Genomic DNA, 19,427 nt, shown 5'->3' with positions numbered 1-19,427 from the left:
CCAGCTTCTGGTTTAGCTGAACGAATGAATCATTCGTTTTCTTTCCGGCACACAAAATCTAGACAAAATTTAATTTCCTACCCATAACACAGTTCCTTATGGTCCTGAAAATGGTTCGTTTTCGATGCATTTTGTTGCTCTCTAGTTTACGTGCAACAATTTCCTTCAATTGCTATTCTGAACTAGCTTTCTTTATTTGAAAAATAAATATTAACTGTTGTACACATGAATTGAACTGCATTTTCGAGCACTGAGTCAATAGATGCACAGGTAAGTATTCGTTTGGTAGTAAGCGCTAGCTTTACTTCAACTTGTCTAGCAGAGGTAATCTTTCTTGCCCAAAGTCCCGATCGACTATGAGGGACAACTGTAAGCCAGTTGATCAGTACGTAATAGAACCGGTGTTTAAAGCAGAAGCATTTTAGTTAGAATTTTAGGTGTTCAGTTTATTGTATGTACATTGCTATTTAATCTACAATTTTGTACAACTTCCATGTATGTGTGCTGGGGAGATTAAAATTGAGCATAACTTTTATGAACAACAATTAGTACAACGCTAAGCGTATGAAATCAACAAGCTTTCTGGAAAAAATAGTTTCGCGGATCAACTTCACGCCAATATTTGTCGATGTTTAAACCTTTTCCTGACACACGTTTGGGTTTTACCTGTATCGCGTTAATATTGTACCACAAAACGTTCAGTTGTATAATTAAAAAGAATTAAATAAAAATAACGAGATGGTTCGCATTCCTGTAGGTTTACAAAATCACTCCAATAACGATCGATAATTCGGCAAACTAATCGGAGAAAACGCTCTAAAACACTGTACACAGGATCGTATTTCTATGCTCCTTTGACCGCAATATCTTTCGTATACCGAATAAACATGGCCTTAGGGTTTATCATCTTGCACCAATGGATGATCAATCGATGGGCGGATCTGTAGCAGTAAACTATTTCTTCCATGCCGAAGAATCAACTTTTCCCTCATCTGCTGTTCCAAGCTTCGGAAAGTTATTCTCCATGTAGTGAGTTTGATAGTGTTCCGTCAAATCGTTTTGTACGAGCACTTGTTTGCAAACATGACACACCTCCAATTTGGACGCATTAGAAGCTTTTCCCTTCGCAGACGATGCTTTCGGTCTATTTTTCTCATCTTGACAAAACACCAAGTAAAGTTCCTGCAATCAAAAAGGTAGCAATATAAAACCCCATGACTTCGAACAGCATTGAAGAACAATTACCTGCTGTTTGGCAATAGTTGGCAGTAGCGCAATCAGTTCGGGAAATATTTCATTGAAACGATCGCCGAGTGCTACTTTGCAATGATCATAATAAGCCGATGCTTCGTACTGACTATCGCGGAACATCTGAGATATGGTCCGAAATTCCATTAACGCATCTTGGTTTTTCAACGCTTTCTGAAAGTGTGTCACAAGTACCTATCGAAATTGGTAAGGGAAAAGAATATTAATAACGTAAATCGCCCATTACGACCCAGCGTGTTGCTTACTTGATTCCGTTTGCTGGCGTTAGATGGTGAAACGTAGCTATGTGTGGGCAATATATTATATGATTCACCCGTCGAATTCGTGAACGTCATATTGTTTGCATTCCGTGCAACAGAATTCAACGTCACGTTCCCGAATCCCGGCGGTGGGCCAGGGGTACGCTTTAGATGTACATTTTCGAATCCGGGCGGTGTACGCTTTGGTCCCGCGGCTAATGCGAACTGTACACTGTTCGAATTCCCCAACATCGGGAACGCATTGTGTTGCGTGGAAGGAGTGTTGTTATTGTTTGCATGAGATGTTTGGTTTCCCGACGAGCTCTGTCCATTGGATTTGGAGTGTTGCTGTTTTTGTTGTTGGTCTTTGTTACGATCCTTCGTTGCTCCGGAGCCTTTCTGAGCCGATTCACTATTATTATTACGCGCATCAACCATATTAGAGAGAGATGACTCCGCCTTCTGTTTCAACTTGTCGGCTGATTTTTTACCCGTTAAAGCGTTAAGATTGACAAAAGCAATTTCATCTTTCAGATTTGGGGCTGGCGTTGGTTTCTTCTTGCTCGAGATGTTGCCGGAAGATGCGGTAGATCCACCACCGCTATTCGATGAACTTGCAGCTCCCGAAGCCCACGGCAAGGGTTTAATCGATGCCGGTTTGTTGCCTTCCCCAAGTGAAGGAAACGCTTTGATTGAGTTCACGCTAGGCACGGAACTTTGGACGGTAGCAGATAACTGTTTCTTAGCATCCTTCGCAGATATTGTCGTTACTTTGGAAACGACACTAGATACTGACACGTAATCGTCCACCAGGGCGCGATGTTTCGCAGAGATTGCGTTGAGATTTACCATCGCAGCGCCACCACCACGTTCATCCATGTCCGCAAATATATCTCCTCCAGTCTTTTTGCTTGATCCTTTGCCACCCGAACCGGGCAGAGCCGGAAAGTCTGAGGTACTTTTCTTCCCAACCATGGATGCAACGGATGCACCGTTCACTTTTCCACCGCTTGACCCTGTAGGCCGGTTTGAAACATGTATCATCATACTCGTCCCAGGTGTAGCAGTAGGCTGACTGGGTTTTAGCAGAGAACTCGCCGTGATTTTACTGCTAAATCCTTCGTTCAGGCTGGTCGGACCAGTCCCTTCTCCACCGCCCGACCCGAGGGCGGGAAAGTTCTCTTTCGTGCGCGCAAGTCCAGCGGCTCCATAAACACGCTGCCGTATAGTGACATTATTTGGTCGGAATACTGGGTTAGGTGCCGAACCTCCAAGTGTTGGAAAATCTTGCTCGTTAGTGGCATCTATCACCTTTTTGGGATGTTGCTTGGTGGTATGATCGTTTGCCAGTTCAAGATTGTCGAATTCGTGCTGTAGCAAATCGGCTGATGATCCTGTAGGAACGGGACGCCCCGTTGCACTACCCGTTCGGCCTCCTCGACCTCGGTTTGATGAAGGTCCAGCACCGGACGAAGCAGCAGAATGTGATCCACCGGAACCTCCAGCGACAGCAGCTCCGTGCCGTGGTGCGTATGTGAACTCAAGTTCTAACGTTCGGGTCTGCTTGTTCGCTAACCGATTCATGGATTTTCCATGCACCGAAGCACGATGCGCACGCAAATCGATCTCCGTGCGAAACACTGACGTAAACTGTTCTTGCTCACATTCACCTTCCTCGCACAGAAAATGATCTGTCCGAAAGTGATCGCGTAGCGACACGTAATCTCTACAACATAAAATTGCACATTATATCAGCTTGATGCAAAAGATAAGCGCGAGCTTTTTTATCTTACCCGTAGAAGTAGTTTCGCCCATCAGCGTCACAGTAGTGGCAAAAGAAATGATCTTTCCGCAAATGACGAAACAGTTCATCCTTATCCAAAAATCGTGTATCACAATATTCACATAGAGGATGACCACGGTGACCAACCTTGTCCGGATCACCTTTGCGACGATGCAGCGCTAGCTCTTGTCTATTGTAGCAGCGCCGTTCCGAGGAAAATACCTTCAAATGTTCCGTGCAGATGTCACAGTAGAATAACTCGTGCTGTTTTCGTACGTGGTCCCGCAGTAACTCAAATTTGGGAAAATTCTTCTGATCACATCTGAAAGACAATTCGTACATGTATCATCGTGCACTGCTATGCGGCACATATGGTGCCAAACTCATAAATATACGTGGGTTGAAAGCTAGCCTAAAAATAGGTTTCATACGTGATGTGCTTACCGAGGACACTTATAATCCAGCAGATCGTAGTATGCCTGCTGAACTTCTGCATCGGTGAAGCAGATGCGATACTTTTTATCATACAGTCCCGAACGATTTTTCACGTCCAGCTGGTGGTACGGTGTAAGCGTCTTAGAAAATATAACCTATAAACGGTATGCAAGACAATGTTAATGCCAAGATCGTGTAATCGTAGGAAAGATGAGACACTCCTACCTTGGCCAGATCTCTCCGACAGATCGGACAATCATTCTGCTGGCATAACACCCGAATACGAGTAGAGCACTCGTAACAGCAAAGATGATCGCATTCGCCAATAGCAAAGTATACTATCGGCTTGAAGCATACGACGCAAAGCGTTTCCGTCGTTTCTGCTTCGGAGACGTTTTTTTCTTGGATATTTTTTTGCCGATTGTTGGCCATGTTGTCACTCACAGCTCCTGAACGGTGGTAACGTAGATAGAGAACTCTTTTTCTTAGCTCCTACTTTCAACGAACTGTTGCTCAATTCGCGAAATAGCGTACGGCACCAGATCAGACGATTTTGCTGTAGGAAAGGGCAACCGAACTCGCTAGATGACAGCCGGAGGAACGACGAACAGCTCGCTAACCTTAGATGAGGTTACGAAAGGCAATAAACCGCGACACGTACACGTTGATCTTATGGCTCAACAATACAGCTGGCTGTTGCTTGCAAACTGCCAATAATTGAATAGCGTTCAGTTATGCGCTCTCCGGAAGTATCTGCTCCTGTCGATTAATGGGGAATACGAGCTGAAACAGCAGATTTACTTTTTAAAACAGATTTTTCTTCAAACAACAGCAAATCAACACTCACGCCTCCAACACGAAAGAGAGATTTTGACAAGTTGCAAATTTTCCGTGGCCCAAGGTGTCTATACGAGAGCATGCATGCCGCAAAGTTCTTTTTCTTCTGTTCCGTTAATAGTCATTTACAACTTCTTATCTTGAAAGAGATTCAAATCAGTATCAAATTTCGATAACTGTACAGTAGATAAATACAGTAAATGTATTTTAATGAACATTGAAAACATGATATTATTCAAAAATTTCCCTGCCAACCGTGGATCGTGAGTGGAACAGCCAATTCAGAATCAAAACAAACGATATTCACAAGATATACACGGCGCAAGGTGGGGATCGGACATATCATACAACATCGCACGGATTTGTCCGATGTCATACTTGATTGGATTGTTTTATGCTGTCTGATGGACTTCGGTAGAGCGGGCTAGATGTGTGTTTTATAGTATATTTACTAACCGCTTCAACAGTCCCATTAGAAGAGTTCTGCCAGTATAAAAATAGCATTACTTCTTCATCATGTTTCACCATGTACTGTGTATTTTTCACCATACTGTTGCCAGTGCCCACATTATGCATAAGTACCTTGGTGTAGTCCTAGGCATTGCTGTCAGTGACTGTCATTTCAGAACGTTTTGCATCCGTGCTGCCAAACAGAGTAGGGTTTTCGAAATGTATCTGAAATATTTATTTCCACTTCAATTCTAGCCTCTATTTTTTTCTAAATCTATTATGAAACAAGCACCAAAGAACAGAGCTTAAATAAATCGAATTTAAAATGCTACTGAAGGTGATATTACATATGTTTCAGAGAGCGTTAAAATTGTTATAAAATTGTTGCAAACGTTCCACGGTACAAAAGCGACATTTGCGCAGCACTGCCAATGCACAGAAGGACGCAAGCAGACATAAAAGAAACAGAATTGCAAAACGAACAGCTTTTCGGTACGACGACAAAACAACCAAGTAGGAAAACCTAATCACAGTGACGAAGTCGTGCTTGATTTGTTGCAAACAATCGTTATCCGTGATTAACTATAGGTGATGCAGCGTATCAAGGCAGAGCGTTTATTATTCACTTGTGAACTTTATCCTCCTGGAGGCTTCGGACAATTGGTCGGATGATTCAAGCGCATTTGCAATAAGAGTGTGAGCTGCCTGCTAAACTCTAGTCCATATCCTCTATGTGCTGAGTGTATCGAGGGCGTGATACCTGTGAAATCATTTGCTTGTTGAATGTGGTGGAACAGATTCTAGGCGGGTCAGGATGTTCGCGAATCGGATCTGAGCCTTAAGAGCTAGTATCCATAAAGTTATTGGCTTGTATGCTCAATTTGTGCGTCCTACAAATGCCTTCGTATATATTCTAGGAACATAAATTAATGCCTCTCCCTTTACGCTCGGTGTAAATAGAATCCACGTATTACTACCTTCTTTGGTGCTTTGTTTTGCATATTTCTTAAATGTGCAAAATTACGTTCCAAAAAGCAGGAATGTCCTCCAAAGATGTTAATCCCATTTATGATAAGCAACATTCTCGTGTCTAGCATCTACATTCCTACTGTACCTCTAGCGATAACTCGGTGATATGATTTTGATGCCAATTAAGGCGTTGTGCGACGAAAAGAAAACATAAATTACTTATAACAACATCCATCCGCTCCGTGAATCTTGAATACAGCAAGGTGTCACCGAAATGTAAGGTGTGATCGTATAAATAAATCTGAAAAGTGGAATATTTATTTTTAGAAATTATGGAACTCAACATCACTGGCTTTTCAAGTTGATCGCACACATTTTACATCAACGGGAAAGGCTATATTCGATTCAATTGGACAAACATAGTATCGAGGATAAGTTATCAATAGGAGCGAAGAGCCAATAGAGGCAAAGGCATTAATATATAGAAGAAGATGTATGCGATTAAAGGTGCCCTTAGTTAATGTGCGAAAAAAATGTACGGTCAGCGGAAGACGGTGAAGTTTTACCTCCATTCTAGTACAAGTGCAACGAGCTATGCACTGTAAATGAACAAACAATTGCGTCTATTGGATTCGTCGTGTTCTTCTAATTGATGGTGGTGTACATGGTGCAAATTCATACATTTTAATCAAATCCATAAACGATAATCATGCCGGAGCTTATTGGTGTCGGGGAGTTCCTCGAAGAAACTCGAGAGGATTACAACTCTCCGACAACGTCCACGTTCGTGTCTCGTATGGCTCAGTGCCGGCAAACCATTGCAGCGCTGGAAGAGGTGAGTTTATTAATCATTTATTTAATATAATGCGTTTCATCAATTGTTTGATGAAACTGTAGCACACACATAAAAGGTAGCACTTGTTGGATTAACCCAACTCTTCTGTTCTATAATGACTTAGAGTTTGAACATGATCATCTTTGTGTTTTGAACGCAGCCAGTTTTAATGATGAGAGGGTGCATAGAATAAATAATTAGACGTCCTCGGAAATTCAATAAATGATCACTGCACCCGTATGTACAAGCCATATAAGGCTGCAGCACTGGAACGTGTGGCCGATAGATAATGTTGGAGTGTTTTTCTTCATATTGCATGCATCGTTGAAATTGTAGACTGAATTTATTTATTAGTTTTTACTAACATTAATAAAAATTATTATGCTTCATGTAGAATTAAAGAAGATTATATGCAATAATAAATAGCATTCACGATGATGTTTCAGAAAAGGGTAATAACTTTTGCTTGTTTTTCCCTTCCAGACATTGGATTTCGATCGCGAAGGATTAACAAAACTTAAAAAAGCTGTTAAAGCCATTCACAATTCCGGAAACAGTAAGTTTAATCTTAGAACTGACCGAACAAACGAAACGATATTAATCGCAATTCAATTTCAGCCCATGTCGACAACGAGATGTGCTTGGTGCGAGCCCTGGAACGGCTCGGTTCGGTTGCTTTGTCCAAAGAGGAACCGGACATTGGAGCAGCGTTCTTGAAATTTTCCGTTGTAACCAAAGAGCTAAGTGCGCTAATGAAAACATTGGTTAGTATAGAAGTCACGCTCGCCAAAGCGTTGTTGGACGTTGTATTTTACAACAATTACTTTCCTCTGCAGATGCAAAACATCAACAATATTGTGATGTTTCCTGTCGATTCTCTGCTCAAGTCGGAACTGCGTGGTATGAAAGGAGAAATGAAACGACCCTTTGATAAGGCGGCCAAAGATTACGATTCCAAACTGATGAAAATTGAGAAGGAAAAGAAAGCGCTCGCTAAGGAAGTTGGCATGATGCGAACAGAGGTTACGCCCGCCGAAATAGCGGAGGAAATTGAAAAGGAAAGACGTGTGTTCCAGTTACAGATGTGCGAGGTAATGTGTACAATGAATAAGCAATATTAGCAATGTATTCCTATCTTTAACTGGTAACACAAAGCTCTAACCTTGTCTACTCCGCATCCATTACAGTATCTTATAAAATTCAATGAAATCAAAACCAAAAAGGGGATCGAATTGCTACAGCACTTGGTTGAATATTATCATGCTCAAAATAAGTAAGTAGAATTACTGTGTAACAAGCGTTTGAAATACAATTAAACTATTATCGGAATAAGTACAAGTTGCTGTTCCGTAACCCATTTCATGTTATTGTTTTCTGTGTGATTTCTTTTTCAGCTACTTTAAGGATGGTCTAAAGACAATCGCCCACTTCGGTACATACATCGAGGAACTCAGTATTAAACTACAAACCATACGTCACAAGCAGGACGAGGAACGTCGGAAGCTACTGGAATTGCGTACACTCTTGCGTTCCACACCAGACTTTGATCGTGTGGAAAATGTTCCGCCCGGTGACAAGGGCGGAGCGGTCGGGTATTCTTTACATCAATTACAAGGCGATAAAAATCATGGCATTACCCGCAGTGGACACTTGTTGAAGAAAAGTGAGGGGAAAGTACGACGCGTATGGCAGAAACGGCGATGCCGCGTAACAGCCGATGGATTTCTAGACATTTGCCATGCAGACGAAACCAAAGCACCGACAAGGGTAAATCTGCTAACCTGTCAGATAAAACCTCTAGCAGACGATAGGAAAGGCTTTGATTTAATTAGTTGTAAGTATGCGTGTTGGTGCTATGCGGTTTTGCAGGATGGCATATCGGATGCAGAAGCAGTATTAACCTTCTCGAATTTTTGGTTACAGATAATCGGTCTTATCACTTCCAAGCGGAGGACGAGGCGGACCAGAAGGCGTGGATGTCGGTATTGATCAACTGTAAAGAGAAGGCTCTAGCGAAAGCATTTCAGCATGCCAATCCACAAATGAGTCCCAGCTTAATAGAATTGCAAAAAACCGTCATAAAACATATACAAAATTTGCCGGGAAATGATCAGTGCTGTGACTGTGGTTCCCGGAATGATGTTACATGGATAAGCTTGAACTTTGGCATACTGGTGTGCATACAATGCTCGGGAGTACATCGAGATCTGGGTGTGCATCATTCACGCATACAAAGTCTAACGCTGGATAATCTGACCACTGCACAGCTTCTCGTTGCTCGTGCGATGGGTAATAATGCGTTGAACGAAGTGATGGAAGCCACCCTTGCGCAAGGAAAACTTACTCCGGAAAGTTCTATGTACTGCTTTTGTTATAAACGATTGAAGATTTATAGTCTGACGAATGTTTTATTTGTTCTTATTCTAGGGAGGAACGATACGATTTCATTCGTGCAAAATATGTAGCTAAACGATACGTAATGCGAACATGTGCCGATGATCGAGATCTCAGAAGCGACTTAGAACAAGCCATCATTAATGCTGATCTTGGTCAACTGTTACAAGTTTGGGCTGAAGGTGCAGATTTAACTTGTGTTTTGCCATCATCGGTAAGAATGACAGATCAATTTAAGCTGTTTTTAAAAACTGGTAAATGGTTCCTTTAATGGTTCATGTTCGTGGTTTATGTAGGATTTTGGTGAAACAGCACTACATTTAGCGGTGCTGCGAGAAATGGGATCTACGTTGCATATTGTGGACTTCCTCATTCAAAACATGACTGCGCAGGGTTTGAACAAACAAACCAATCCACCCGGTCCGATGGAAATGAGTGGCAAGAACACGGCATTGCATCTATGCGCACTGCATGATCGTCGGGAGAGCATGAAGTTATTACTTCGTTCTGGCTGTGATTGCGATATTCGTAATTCTCAGAATAAACAAGCATTGGATATTGCCAAAGAGATGGGAAATGAAGCTTGCAAAGAATTGGTAACGCCCTTGCACCATCGTACATTAACATTGGTTATATATATGATATATTTGATGCTTTTGTTCTCTCCTGCAGATTGAACATGCCATGAAACGCGAGAAAAGTGCTTTTGATCATATTAATACGGATTGGAACATCCATGACGATGGTTCAACGGACTTTTCAGACGACGATACAGCTTTGATGGATGAAAGGAAGTCGCGTTCCAGGCCTCCAAGCTTTGTTGGGGGCGATTCACCGGTTGCGTTACGATCGCGGTCATCCACTTGTGACTCGATTCAGAGCGGTTCCAGTCCTAGTTCAAGTTGCAATCCTAATGCGGTCCGCGATCAACGTCAAATTCCACCAATCCCATCATCCGGAACAAGTCCGAAACAGTTCAACACATCCGCATCCGCATTCTCCTCGCATTATGTCAGTGGTACCAGTGGTTCTGTATCAAATGCCGTTGGTGTTGGTAGCTCTGCTCCTACATCGGGATCTAGTCCAATATCTAGCAGCTCCAGTGGCATCGCCAGATCGGGAGCTACATCGTCCCAACTGTCATCATCCAGTGTGGCAGCGTTTAATGTGTCTGCCAGTAAAAAGCCATCATCTGGTTCGTGAAACTGTTACATTTTCATCATAATGAATTCTTACGAATATTGTTTTGTTTCAGTAAATTTGGGTTCTTTGAAGAAACGCACGGCACCAGCACCTCCTCCTACTACCTACGGAACTTTACCGCATGCTCCTCGACACTCGCAGAACTTAGACAATGAATTGTTCGGCGTTGCATCGCAGCATCATGGTCTACATGGATTGCATCACCATCATCCGGACATGTATAGTACACTACCACATTTGCGAGGATCCGATCCTGCGTCTAATAGCAGTGCTTCGTCCGTACCCGCCGTACTGTTGTCAAGCGAAATGCGTGGAGGATCAACTAAATCGATGCAGGCACAGCTGCAGTTCGATAACAAAATTTTCGATCGATACGAACCGTATGCTTCTTCAACCGCTACCACTAGCGTAGGCAGTGGAAGTCGTGATCCAAATTTCTTGAGTACCTTCACTGGAGGTCATAAACGCTCGCCTAGCGGAGAATCACTTGGACGAAACTTAGGTACGCTGCAATAGTTGTTCAATTGGGTTCTTATTTAATCTCTCGTAATCTAATTCACGCTTGTCAATGTCATTGTTTGTAGCTGGTGCTAAACTAGTTCTGCCGCCTGCTGGGGAAATTCCACAGCTGAAACCAGTGTCTAACCGTCCCAAACAACCAATCCCTTCCCAAGTGGTTGGAACAATAATTGGCAATTCAGGTATGGCGGCGCAAATAACGCCCAGTAAAATAGTTTGGTAAATCATTTCTTTATCCTTAATTTCTTCAGAAAAATTAAATTCCAATGGACAATCTAATGAAAGCTTGTCCTCTGTTGATGATGCAATAGTTATGCGACGAAAGGTAAATAATAAGACATATATACAAAGAAAGTTATCTTACTTATTTAATTGATGTACATTTCGCTACAATCTCCACGAAACAGGCAAAAGGTCCAACAGTATCTGCGGAGTACGAAACGAACATGGATGAAATGATGAAGGGATCAACTTATCCCGACTATGATACTTCTGGTATACGAGTAAACACGTTAGACAACTCGATAGCGTCTTCGTCGTGTGGCAACGCCGATTCTTCCAACAGTAGCTATAGTCGCAACGATAAGAGTGGTAGTACTGCCTCTGTTGGTTTAGATTCTTTCAACTTGTCCAGTAGAAGTTTTGTAAGTATTTAATTATAGGTGTGTTCTTTATGAAACGGTTAATAAAAAGAATTGATCTTCTCATCCATTCAACACAGACCGGAGTAATGCGGCGATGTCGAGCATTGTACGATTGTAATGCTGATAACGATGATGAGCTTGAGTTCAAGGAGGGCGAAATATTACTCGTATTGAACGAACGAACCGACGATGAGAATTGGATGGAAGGCCAAATCGAAGGTGACAGCACGAGACGTGGAATGTTTCCGGTTAGTTTTGTACAAATGATGGACGATTAAGGGGCATCGTTTGTTCATTAAGCTAAGCGAATGCTGTGAATCGAGTTCCCAATGAAACGGACATTTGGTTTGAAGCTGTTACACACACACACACACACACTCATAACTGTTCCTAGTCCCACTCTGACCAAACGCTTGGTGAAAACTAGTAGGTGACCGGTACTGGTGGAGTTTGTCTTTGAGTTTTGCAGAACAGAAAAGCTACATGCTCTTGCATTTGTTGTTCATACCGTTCATTCGTTTCCATTTCCTACATTTTCTTGACACATTCTAAACGATATTTAAGGATGAGATTTCACTGAACGTAGTATCTGCTTCGGCTTTCATAACGTATTCTATTTATTTTACAATACGTATATAATTTATAGTCATGCATTGTGTGTGCGCGTTGCAACTCCATTCATCAAAGAGTTGTTCATATGACATACAAGGCAAAACGATCATCGTTCCAATAGACGATATTGCTGAATTTGCATAGATTTTGTTTCGGGCTGTTACAGTTTTACTCAATAATTTTATCCTCAAATTATATCTTATGATTTTAATACACAGTAGTGGTATTAATGAAAGACTCTGTTGCAAAGAAGGAGTCTTAAACTTGATGAAAAATCATTTCGAACAAATGCAAACGCGAAATTTGGAATAGGTTGGGATTACCGAACGCTTAGCAGTAAACAAAGTTGAACCAAAAGAGAGATCACACTAAAATAAAAGTAATGTAACGAATTCCAGTAAATGTTATTAGAGAGGAATAAAAACTAAACGTTTTTCACATTACTATGTAATACAAGATAGTGAAATGTATTTCTAAGTTTTGCCAAGTAAATTAAATAACGAATGACACATTTACATATATTGTTAACGTTGAATATCGTGAAAAAAACTATCACCGTAGGAAGAGGAGGAAATACATATGTTACATAACTTCAATCAAATGGAAATTACACGTGCCAGTATGTATAAAATTTTGCAAAACAAATACAAATCTACTCAGTCATATGGACTATAAGAACCTATACATTAGTGAACGACTTTTGTTTTACTTTCGATCGCAATAAGTTACCTCGAGCGCAGCGAAACGTATACAATGTTGAATTTCAAATTCAAAATGATACACATTGACGTAAAAGCAGCCTAGTTTTAGCACAATATAAGTCCATCAGTTTTCGCGAATAAATGCATCACTTTGTGCAGGAATATCGGAATGGTGAGAATTTCCGTTTTACAGGACGACAGAGGTGTAGTAAGTAGTAGCTGCAAAGCCGCGACTAAAATCTGTGTTTGGCTTCGAAAATTAATAGCTCAGCAGTGTAGTATCATTGAAGTAAAGAAAAATAGCGCTTGAGTTTTTAAAAAGATTAACTCTAGAACGAAAGCCCATGTTCGATCGTGAGTCCACCAAACTACAAACCATACATGAAATCTAACTATAACCGTACAAACGTAAGCAAGATCACAGCAAACTGCTAATAGTTACGGACATCATAATAGTATTTATTGAATAGAATGTTAACTCGATTATAGTATCTAAAGCGATTATACTAAGAAATAAATGTACAGATTTCATTGTTAGAACAGAAACACGCATGGTGCAGCATTCATTTCATACGAAACCCGGCTAGAAGTTAGCCTTTGATGATGACGAATTCTCATTTCTATTCTGCGATTTTCAACGATCTTTTGTACGATCTTCTCAACCTGAAGTATGTGAGATTTTGTTGTCGAAGTATGCAGTTTACTCTATTAAAGTATAAGAAGAATACTTTTTGAGTTCTGCATCTTACTTGCACTCTCGGTCCTGTATTTGTTATTATGTGGTATCGATAGGTTATGTAGTAGAACATCTGTTATCACAGATAAAGATAGCAATGCGACAGTGGAATAGCTGTAGTACAAAAGGGAATCTGTGTTATCTTCAGCGGCGGATCAAACGGTAGGCGGAGTAGGCGGTCGCCTAGGGCCTCGGGGTGTTGGGGGCCCCAAAAATTGTGTGTAGTAGTTGTATACATAGGCCCAGTTTCCTTATGCTAGAGAGGCCCCAGGCGAAATTTGAAGTTGGGACAAAATGCCCCGGATTCGGCCTGTTTTGTTACTTGTGATACCAAGCGAGCATCCACAATTTTCTCGCATAATGGCAATAATCACGTCTGCCTGTCGGTGTCACATTCCTATCAAACGCATTGGAATGTGGGGGAAAAGGCAAAGCGGATCCTGCATCTCTTTCGTATTTTGCGCCGCTCCGTCCGTCGAAAATGCTTCAGAAACGATGGAATTTTTGGTTTCTGACACCAAGAGAGCATCCATACGAAGCGGTAGCACAAATTTCCGTACCAGCAGGCAGCATTTCATATAGCTGTACTCTTCCCTCTAGTCATCATAGCGCTTGATCCGTCGACTGATCTTTCCTCTCTTTCCATTCGTCCAATCAGTACAGTGCGTACCACAACTGTACCCAAGTTTAATTTTATGGAAATAACTGGATGGATATGGATGGAAAATATTTATGTATGGAATCCTTCTAAACCCCCGGACACTCCATGACGACAACAGATATAAATATTGCAAAATAACCGAACAATAAACAATACATAATGTCTTCGGAAATAGTGGCACTCCATGTTTCCTACTCCTAATAATTAAAAAACTTACCTGCTGTCCAGTTATGAGACGCACTGTAGGAACTGGATGGATAAAATGAGACGGAGGATTCTCGCCACAGTAGGTGAGCTATCTACTCTATCGATGGCTCTCCCTAGTTTGATATTATGTGTAACTAATAGCCAATAGTAGAAGATCTCTCATTCTGATGATTGATCAATACCATCAAAGCGAATGATAACGTGAGTATGCGATATCAATATGTTATGTACAAACATGGCGGATCCTTGTGCGAATCGGATTGATGTTATCTCCTTTTATGGATGCTCTCTTGGTGTCAGAAATCACAAAACCGGTCGCTTTTTGGTGGCTCCGATCGCATGCGCGGAGACTTCGACGAAAGGAAACGCGCTTCAAAATAATATGCAATGACGACTGAGAGACCGTGCGCTCCTCTAGCTCTTGTAAGCTGGACACTAAACACTAACGGTGATTAATTCTTTCCATTTTGCTCTCTGTTGTCCCTCAACAAAGATTGTCATCAAGAAGAAGAATAACCATGTGCGAATTCGCTACACTACCTTCACAAAACAGCAAAAATCAATCCACTTACTGTTACTGGAAGCTAACGGACTGGTCCGTTTGCTCCGTAACATGTGGTGGAGGCAAATAGTACCGCGAGTCAATCTGCTGCAATCTGTATCGTCGTATGCTGAGCGGTATATTCGGTAGCGTCCTTCGAGCACCGGCACAGCTCAGCTCGTCGGTATATTCATGCAAACTATATACTCAGCACAAAACCGCATGCAATTATGAGGTACGAGAATTTTCCGAAAGAAAAGAAATGCAGGAATCTCCCCGCTTCTTCCGATATTTTTCAACCTCTATCATTTTTAAATAAGGAGACCTACTTCCCTTTGCGCCAGGGGTCTCCAAAGGACTGGATCCTCTATTGGTTGGTTGGCACGGCTATTTAATTTATGATATACATATTTAACAGATTCTGTTATTTCTTTCATTTCAACCACCGAAATGCATTTACAAGCGACCTGTCTTCGTCAGTTTAAAGTAAAAAAGTATTTATTTCTTTGTGTTGTCTATACTTAAACCTAAACCGTATGCTCTTTATTGGTTGATCGCTTTCGGACTATATGTACAACGTAGATAATTTACAGCTAACAGAACCGCCACGGGGATGTTCAGTCTCGCAGGAATGGTCTCTGGTATCGATTGCAGTCTAATCGCTTGGCCAGCTGTTTGCAGAACTGCACGTCCCGCAAGTAGTCACCGAGGAACACGGACAACAAGTACCACTGTTTCATACCGCTGGTCTGTGTTTTGTAGTTTCTGTGTGGGTATGAGTGTGGATTGAAACCATATTCATATTAATAATCGTACCGTAATAGTGTGTTAGAATTTAATAAATCTTACTTCAAAATATCCTCCCAGTCTGGCTGATAGTTGTCCAGCCGAGCGCTGCTGACAGCGTGAATTCGACACGGTTCCTCCTCGATGCATGCCTTGGGTCCGAACTCGTGAAGAATTTTCCGCTCCGCCTGTACCACATCGATCGCTAGCCGTGACAGTTCTTCCGGATGCAGCGTCTCGCGTCGGCTACGAGATTGGTAGGTCTCTGTATGGGATGGGGAAAATGAAGATGGGATGTGAAATGGTGATTAAAAGTTCATAAGCCTCTGGTGGACGTTTCTAGTCGTTCAAGCTTTCGTTGGAACCAGTTTTAGATAATGTCTTTTAACAAATGCTCTGAGAATGCATCTACGGTTTATTATCATCCCTCCGGTGCTGAACACCCGACACGAAGCCCGACCACGTTGCGCCGATTCACTTTCAGTTTTACGCTCCATTCATCGCACGCCACCCAGTCAGCCAGCCAGAAAACAACAGGCCAATTTGGAACCGACTCGAACCAATCCCACCTATGGTACGCAGTTTAGTTCAAGCATCGACACAGTTTAAAGCATATTTATGCAATGCGCTTCTATTTTGATGTGATTACGTGACGGTTTTTCGGTTTCGGAGCAGTCGGCATGTCTGTCGCTTTGGTGTCTTACAGCTCCAGAAAAAAGTACCATTCCATCGGTTCGAAGATTCGATGCATACGGTTTTAATGAGCCATGGTGCAGGGCTCCCCTCCCATGTAGCCGGAGTAGCGTACTCTTGGGACAAAGCACAGTACAGGCGTTGCTCGCGGGTTTGAAGAAGAAATTAGTGCTGGCTAATATATGTTTCAACCGTGTAGTGTGCAGTCACACGGCTAGACTCCGCTTTCCTTTGCTCGCAAAAACAACACACAAAAAAAAAACACAAATGCTCATTTTTGCTCGCCAATAAGGAAATGACAACTGTTTCCACATTAGGGGCTTTTCTTTTCATTCCACCTGATCGAATACGATCGAGAGATCGGTAATGCTCGATGTGGATCGTTAAGTGTGTGCTTTTTTTTGCGTTGAGCAGATTAATCTCTCCAAGCGACTTCCTGCAGTAGTTTGTACAGGCACACCGGCCTTAATGGTTGAACAATAATTGACGGATTGACATGCCAAGGCATTAAGGGGATGAAAGCATTGCGAAAATTCACCGGACACGTGGTGCGATTAATGGACCCAATTTTTCTACTTGCTTCTCTTTGTGGATGAAACAGGGAGGAATTTCACTTCCAGAAATTGAGGAAGGTTCGTAAGCTACCATTGTTTATGTTCCCAGTTTGGAAAGACTTTGTTGTGCGATGGCAGCGTACTTGAGTAGTAATTGTCATTATCATGTAGGTCATATAAGTCCATCCTTTAACTGACACCAATCATCAACGCTGACTTGGTGAATTTAAACTCTCCCAACACGCAATAAGGTACTCCATGAAGTATGCTGCATATAGCCAGCAGAAATTTAGCTACACAAGGACACAACTCCACTTCCCATGCATACCCCAATGTCCAACGTGTGCGCCATTCCAGAAATTCGTTTCTTGTGTGGTGACTAAGAGCTCAATAATTGCCCAAACAACCGGACGACCATCCGTTACTTTCGGTTTGTTGTTCGGGGTGAAATTAACACTCTGGAGGTACTCGACAGTACGACAGTGCTTTTCTGATTCTGATTCCTCCTGAACATTACAGGGTGTGTGTTTACAGTTATTACCTCCTGGTTGGTTAAAATATTTTAACGAGCTTTTTGTGCCACTCTCTACAGCATGTGTGTCGGAGTGAGAATGCACAGCACTCAAGGCGTACATGTTTCATCTTTTCGATCTGCCATGCACAACAGATGGGCTTGATGCGTAAAATAAGGTCACGTAGCCGGGTCGTATCAGTTGGCCCAGACGCGAAGCCGTGCCACAAATGAATCGCCAAACGCTTCCGACATGCGGCATAAAGTTTTGGACGGCAAATAATCCCAATCTCCCAATCTCTCTCCCCGAGTGAAGCGGTAGGGGGTCAGTTACAGATGATGTTTCGAAATAATACATTTGGCCGCAGGAAATGGTGCGTGGAGCACATCGGCAATCCGACTGCATCACTTATCGCCGATCCGCATGTCATTTTCACTGCAACGGGACTCAAGATACAAGTTTCGTCCACCGAATGAATATCCCCTTTCCACGACGCTACGCCCAACCCGATCCAACCCCTCAAGGGTGTGTGTGCTTTTTTTCTCGCTGCAATCAACTGTTGACGCACCCCGAAAGGAAAGGGTAAGTGAGAGAGTACGAGAGTGAGAAGAGCGATCGTGCGGTGCGCGCATCTTGAAGCGTTCGCAAATGTGGGTCAAGTGGTCAACCTCGGTTGAGCTACTCCATAGCTCATCTTACAACGCAGTAAGTCAGTGAGGCACTTTACTGGTGGAAGGCTGGAAGGCAGAAAGATGGTGAAATGGTCAAAATAAAATCACCCCAGCAAAAAAAAGCTTGATTTTCCACCTTTTGTCTTTCAGACTACTCACACTGGAAGCTTAGAAGCTTAAAATAAAACGTATATGGCTACTTGAATGGCTAGCTGTGGTTTAAAATTAGAAACACGAAGCTGGGGATGATGACCAAAATGATAACGGATCGTGAATTGAATAACCCATGATCAGTGATACGGATCACCACCGGTTTACCTTGCGCACAAGGTGAAATGGTGGAAAATGTTTGACTGATTGTGGGATCTGCCCCGACGCAGGTCCAAGGCTACTACTAGAACAGCCACAAAACACCTTAAAGCGGGAACTAGTTTTGGTTTGGTCAGGTACAAAAAAAGGCATTGCATTGGGAACTTCAAGGAAATAGCTTTATGCTCGTCGTCTAGGTCGCGTTGGATGGGAGATTTCTTTTTTCGACAAGTTGTTCTCGTTTAATTAGTCATGACCTCACAGGCTGCGCACAGTATGGCGTGCATTGACACAAGCTACTTGAGAAAATGTCCTTACATGATTTGAGCCGAAGCGAAACCAAAACTTCACGGGCAATTGCACGCACATGGACGCAACGATGCGTAAAGACCGAATACCTGCATTGTTCTAGTACAAGCCGTGACCTTCGTTGTCACTTGGCGTTACTTACTTGGATTTAGCGAGTAGGCTAGCTTTTTGGCAAAGTTTGCCAAACGGACGGAGAGAATGATTACGGGGAAACCGATCAGCTGTACCGGCAGTTCGAACAGCGGCTCCTGAGCCTGTACTAGCGATCTCCGTTCGTTGAAGTCACTGGAGGAGAGTAGAATGAAGAGGAAAAAGTAGACAGCGACCGGTAGCACGTTCTGCATCTTCATTATGAAGGGCAGCGAAGATGGTGTTGCACGAACAAGAACACTACGTAGGACACTAAACCACCAATGAGCACTAGATGGCAAAAGGTCTGCTTTTTGTTGTTTCTACCAAATTGGAAATTCGGTACACGGGAGACTTCACTGTGTAACTGTTGAGATCAATTGCGGTTTTTGGTTTCTGCACGGTGATTTCCTGCTTCACCTTTTCTTT

At 42.4% G+C, this 19,427-nt stretch overlaps 3 protein-coding genes across 3 annotated transcripts; 1 reads left to right on the top strand and 2 right to left on the bottom strand.

Moving 5' to 3' along the window:
- Window positions 1–2: 2 nt before the first annotated feature.
- LOC128305539 (E3 ubiquitin-protein ligase ZNF598) lies at window positions 3–4,240 on the bottom strand. The gene is made up of 6 exons (XM_053043032.1): window positions 3,952–4,240; window positions 3,736–3,881; window positions 3,302–3,613; window positions 1,515–3,234; window positions 1,246–1,443; window positions 3–1,182 (listed from the first exon to the last, which is right to left on the bottom strand). The coding sequence occupies exons 1-6, from the start codon at window positions 4,156–4,158 to the stop codon at window positions 955–957; spliced, it is 2,811 nt and encodes a 936-aa protein (XP_052898992.1). The 5' UTR covers window positions 4,159–4,240; the 3' UTR covers window positions 3–954.
- Window positions 4,241–5,529: 1,289 nt separating this feature from the next.
- On the top strand, window positions 5,530–13,429 carry LOC128305889 (arfGAP with SH3 domain, ANK repeat and PH domain-containing protein). The gene is made up of 16 exons (XM_053043521.1): window positions 5,530–5,601; window positions 6,310–6,817; window positions 7,301–7,373; window positions 7,436–7,581; window positions 7,654–7,908; window positions 8,005–8,090; window positions 8,212–8,651; window positions 8,741–9,176; window positions 9,245–9,425; window positions 9,508–9,807; window positions 9,884–10,406; window positions 10,467–10,916; window positions 10,999–11,115; window positions 11,185–11,258; window positions 11,341–11,577; window positions 11,655–13,429. The coding sequence occupies exons 2-16, from the start codon at window positions 6,692–6,694 to the stop codon at window positions 11,853–11,855; spliced, it is 3,645 nt and encodes a 1,214-aa protein (XP_052899481.1). The 5' UTR covers window positions 5,530–5,601; window positions 6,310–6,691; the 3' UTR covers window positions 11,856–13,429.
- A 2,223-nt stretch (window positions 13,430–15,652) lies between these two features.
- LOC128304785 (uncharacterized) lies at window positions 15,653–19,219 on the bottom strand. The gene is made up of 3 exons (XM_053042017.1): window positions 19,012–19,219; window positions 15,885–16,086; window positions 15,653–15,800 (listed from the first exon to the last, which is right to left on the bottom strand). The coding sequence occupies exons 1-3, from the start codon at window positions 19,217–19,219 to the stop codon at window positions 15,653–15,655; spliced, it is 558 nt and encodes a 185-aa protein (XP_052897977.1).
- Window positions 19,220–19,427: the final 208 nt, after the last annotated feature.

The sequence above is a fragment of the Anopheles moucheti genome, chromosome 3, assembly GCF_943734755.1.
Source record: "Anopheles moucheti chromosome 3, idAnoMoucSN_F20_07, whole genome shotgun sequence".
In the NCBI taxonomy this organism is placed as follows: Eukaryota; Metazoa; Arthropoda; class Insecta; order Diptera; family Culicidae; genus Anopheles; species Anopheles moucheti.
The sequence above is the reverse complement of the archived record's forward strand: the minus strand, read 5'-3'. Positions and strand labels throughout refer to the sequence as shown.